This window comes from Penaeus chinensis, chromosome 35, assembly GCF_019202785.1.
Source record: "Penaeus chinensis breed Huanghai No. 1 chromosome 35, ASM1920278v2, whole genome shotgun sequence".
Lineage (NCBI taxonomy): Eukaryota > Metazoa > Arthropoda > Malacostraca > Decapoda > Penaeidae > Penaeus > Penaeus chinensis.
The window spans coordinates 29,076,568-29,081,567 of record NC_061853.1 but is presented as its reverse complement, the minus strand read 5'-3'; the positions used below and the strand labels follow the sequence as shown (position 1 = coordinate 29,081,567).

The 5,000-nt window shown below is 41.4% G+C and overlaps 1 protein-coding gene across 2 annotated transcripts in view; it reads left to right on the top strand.

The window, feature by feature from the left end:
* LOC125043990 overlaps positions 1-5,000 on the top strand; it is an 88,268-nt gene that overhangs the window by 74,272 nt on the left and 8,996 nt on the right. For both annotated transcript variants that reach the window (XM_047640399.1, XM_047640400.1), the window contains one exon: positions 3,566-3,778. In XM_047640399.1, the coding sequence (XP_047496355.1) occupies positions 3,603-3,778 (176 nt within the window). In that variant the 5' untranslated portion in view covers positions 3,566-3,602. The remainder of the gene's footprint in view (positions 1-3,565; positions 3,779-5,000) is intronic.

Below are 5,000 nucleotides of genomic sequence, written 5' to 3'. Positions count from 1 at the left end.
TAATTACAAACAAAGATGATATACATTCAGAAAAATATCTGCTGATCTTTGAGGTGTTCAGGGACCCTTGCTATAAAGAGATTGTATCACAGAACGTAGAGTATGCGCGCCAAAGCATATTTTAAACAAGTTCTCCTCTTAAAAAGAAAAATTAGTTTGTAAAAAAAAGTAATGGTTCGTTTAAGTGTCCCCATTTACCTGCTAAATGGTGATACTGGCACGATTTAAATGCCAGGGTGAATAATCTTAGTTTAAACTTTAATGCATACGTCAAGCATTTATGCGAGTACAGGTATACATACGCACATACGGGCACACACAAATACATTTTAAAAATACACACACACATACATACATATATATATATATATATATATATATATATATATATATATATATATATATTTGTAATGTAATATACGCAATTTCTATCTATCTATCTATCTGCCTGACAATCTGTCTATCTACCTATCTATTTGTCTATCCTATCCATCTTTCTTTATACATATAGATATATATCGCTATTTCTTTCTTTCCTTTCTGTATTTTTTCTGATGATGACTCAGATGAACGCACAAAAAAATGCTCTTCACAAGACTCTCCAGCAAATTACGCAACAATCGACCTTGCGCAACCAGTCGTCAAGGGTCAGTATCGCCTGCCAGGTATTGCTCCTGTGAAGGCATCTCACCTGTCCTGCCAAGTGGCGCGTGGACCAAATAATTTAGAAACGCGACTCAGTCATTGATTTACCTGCTATAGTGAGGGGAAGGGAGGGTGAGGGGAAGGAGAGGGGAAGGAGGGGAGAGAGGGAAAGGGGAGGGGAGAGGGGGAAGGAGGGGAGAGAGGGGAAGGGGAGGGGAAGGAGAGGGGGAGGAGGGGAGAGAGGGGAGGGTGAGGGTAAGGAGAGGGGAAGGAGGGGAGAGAGGGGAAGGGGAGGGGAGAGATGGAAGGAGGGGAGAGAGAGGAGGCGAGGGTAAAGAGAGGGGAAGGAGGGGAGAGAGGGGAGAGAGAGGGTGAAGGGAAGGGAAAGGTAGAGGGTGAGGGGAAGGTGAGGGTGAGGGGCAGGAGAAGGGAGGGTGAGGGGAAGGAAGGGGGAGGGTGAGGAGAAGGAGAAGGGGAGGGGAAGAGAGGTAGGGACGAGGAAGAGGAGGGAGGAGGAGGAGGAGGAGGGAGGTAGGTAGTGCAGACTTCGGGGCGGGGTGATGGGGAGGGTAGGGAGAGGGGTAGGGTAGGTTAGGAGGTAGGTAGGTAGGTAGATGGCCCTTGTGCATGACATGTACTTGGACTGGGCCATGCATAAGCCATGAAGCAGAGCGGGTCACGGCCACGACGGCACACTAATCTTCCACTATTGTGATGCATTATTCTCCCCTCGAGGTGGGCGCGTCTTCCCTCTCGTGGTCTCTCGCATTCTGAACTTCCCTCTCTCCCCCCCCCCTCTCTCTCTCTCTCTCTCTCTCTCTCTCTCTCTCTCTCTCTCTCTCTCTCTCTCTCTCTCTCTCTCTCTCTCTCTCTCTCTCTCTCTCTCTCTCTTTCTTTCGTTCTCTCTGTCACTCTCTGTCTCTTTCTTTCTTTATCTCTGTCTCTGTCTGTCTCTCTCTTTCTTTCTTTCTCTCTGTCTCTCTCTCTCTCTCCATTTCTCTTTCTTTCTCTTTGTCTGTCTGTCTCTCTCTTTCTCTCTCTCTCTCCGTCTCTCACTTTATCTCTGTCCGTCTGTCTATCTCTCTCGCACATTTTTAACTTCCCTCTCTCTCTCTCTCTCTCTCTCTCTCTCTCTCTCTCTCTCTCTCTCTCTCTCTCTCTCTCTCTCTCTCTCTCTCTCTCTCTCTCTCTCTCTCTCTCTTTCTCACTCACTCACTCACTCTTTCACTCACTTTCCTCACAACACTAAATAGATAATAAAATAAATAAAATAAACAAAAATATATAAACAAGTAAAAAATCACTCCCTCCTTTTCCAATCTTAATCTACCCTCCTCAACACTTCCATGCCATAAATGTGAAGGAATTCTCATTGTGCTCAATGTCTGTACGGTGTATGTGCCTTTAGTAATGAACCCGGACGTAATGTTGAGCGTAGTAGGAGAGACCGTCCTTATCGATAGGTACGTAGAAGTTCGTTCACAACACTCGTTTTCAAGCCACAGTTCGTGGTCGAGCCCTGCATTCTAGGTGAGTCAGCCCTGGACACGTAACGTTGTAGGAATGTGTGAGCCTCTTCTGTAATTTTTTTGGGGGGGAGGTGGGGGGTAGGGGTTGGGGGTATAGAGGGGAGGGTAGAGGTGTGATATAGGGGTATAAGGTGTAGAGAGGAAAGGATGCGTGTTTTTTTTCTCTCTTTCTCGTCATTACATTATTTCTTTCTCTTCTCTCTCTCTCCATTCTCCATCTATCTGTCTATCTGACTATCCACCTATCTATCTATCTATCTGACTATCCACCTATCTTTCTATCTATCTATCTATCGACCTATCTATTTGTCTACCTACCTACCTATCTATCTATCTTTTGGTCTACCTACCTGCTTTCCTATCTACCCATTTATCTACCTACCTGCTTTCCTATCTACCCATCTATCTTTCTTCCTTCCATCCATTATCCCTATGATCCGAAACCATGAATGAGTCACCATGAGTCATCACAATCACTTTTCTCGCGAACGGATTAAAGATGGACCCTGAGATAGATTTCATGTTACAAGTGAAATTGGGAAAGGATTTAAAAAAGGAAGATAAACAAACACAAAGACTGCTCCTGGAAAGGGGATCGATTGAAAGATCGATTTTGACTTTATTTTTTATGGATTGAGCCCAAGATGAAGGATATTGTGGTGCTTGTGAGTCGTAAGAAAGTGCACACACACACACACACACACACACACACACACACACACTCATACACGTACATATCTGTATGCATACATACATACACATATACACAAATACACATACACACACTCATACTAACAGATACACACATGGTAAGTAAATTTTGAAGCAGTGCAAAATCTGGTCACAGAGAAAATGGTTATAGATTTTACACATACTACGCGAGATGCGACTTGTTCAGCATGATAATAATTTGTCTCTCTCTTTTATAGTCATAAATGAATAAATATTCAAAGTGATAATCTTAAATATATACATTTATTGTTGACTTATCGTCGGTAACACTTATTTTCCTCTAGATATATTTACATTATTAGTGTTGACATATAAAGCTTAGGTCTAAACAGTTTCAAGGAAGAACCCTTCAAAAGTCGATGAGTTTTCACAACAAACAAGGGATTCCCGGAAAAGCATCGGATGCAGATCGAAAGGGTATTTGATCCTCTGACCTTGGTGTTCGTACTACACAGAGAGAGGATTCGGATACCTTTACATTAGTGTTCTTGTATTGGTCATGGTTTCACGCATATAATCTGGATCACAGCAACGTCAGCGCTACCTTTATATCTAAAAAACAAAAAAAGGAATAAAGTCTTTAAACTTATTTTAACAAATTCATTCATAGAAAAGAAAAGCGGAGGTAATCTAATATGGACATTTTCTTTTTTTTCCAGAATCGTATCGTCAGGGCTACCAACCTCACCGACCATCATGGCGGAATTGAACCGGAGTTTGACAGCGATGGACTGGCTTCCTCGCCTCAACGCCCGCGGTGCTCTGAGTGCGGGCGGGCTCTGGCTCGAGGGCGTGAATGATCCTCCAGAACTCGTGCAGGCTGACTCTTCCACCCCGCCCTCGCCGCCCACGAATAGCAAGCCTCCATATAGGTATGATTCAATTATTTCCTTGGGCGGTTTGGGGCAGTTCGGGCTTTTATCTATCTATCTATCTATCTATCTATCTATCTATCTATCTATCTATCTTATTATTTTTTATATTGTTATAGTTCATATTATATTACCTTAATTATTATTTTTATTATTATATAATATTATATCATACTATTATATAAAAAAAAGAGTAGGACTCTCTGTCTGTCTATTTGTTTGTCTGTCTTTCTCTCTCTCTTATTTTTCTCTCTACCCCATTTTACTCTTTCCCTCTTTCTTTGTTTCTGTCTATCCCCTTCTTTCTATTCCTCCGTCTTTCTATTCCTATCTCTCGCCTCTCGATTTATGTCTTTTCTCCTATCACTATTTTTCTCTCTCTTTCTCTCTTTCTATTAGCATGTATGTGTATGTTTTTAGGTGTGTATGTGTGCGAGTGTGTTTGTGTGTTTCTACATGTTCGTGTGTGTGTGTGTCTACAAGTTCGTGTGTGTGTGTGTGTGTGTGTGTGTGTGTGTGTGTGTGTGTGTGTGTGTGTGTGTGTGTGTGTGTGTGTGTGTGTGTGTGTGTGTGTGTGTGTGTGTGTGTGTGTGTGTGTGTGTCTGTGTGTGTGTGTGTGTGTGTGTGTCTACATGTTCGTGTGCGCGTGTCTCTACAGTTCGTGTGTGTGTCTACATGTTCGTACTCCTGTGTGTCTACAAGTTCGTGTGTGTTTACATGTTCGTGTGTTCTATATTTGTTTGCAAATTAATAATTAATCAGTCTAGACATTTTTCTCATTACCGGAATATTTTCTTTACATGATAAGCTTTATCATTGCAAGCTTATAGGAGTTAATTGCATCTAGAGCGAATTTAGTTTTCCGATAAAAAGAATTGTGATCAAATCTAAATCCGTTAATTAATGATTTCATGAAGGAGTTTCTTTGTTTTTGTGTTTATTGTTCTCTATGTTTCTCTTTGCGTTTGTTTGTTTGTTCGTTTGTTTATCTTTGTGTGCTTCTTTCTCCAACTTTAGTTCTTTTGTTTTCTTTCTTTGTTTTCTTCTTTTGTTCTTTGTTCTCCAAATTTGTCTCTCTTTTTCTCTTCTTTGTTTCTTTGTTCTCCAATTTCTCTCTCCTTTCCTCTTCTCTGTTTCTTTGTTCTTCAAATTTGTTTCCTTTTCTATTTTATTTGTTTGTTCTCCTGATTTCTCTCTCTGTTTCTTTGTCTTCAAATATATC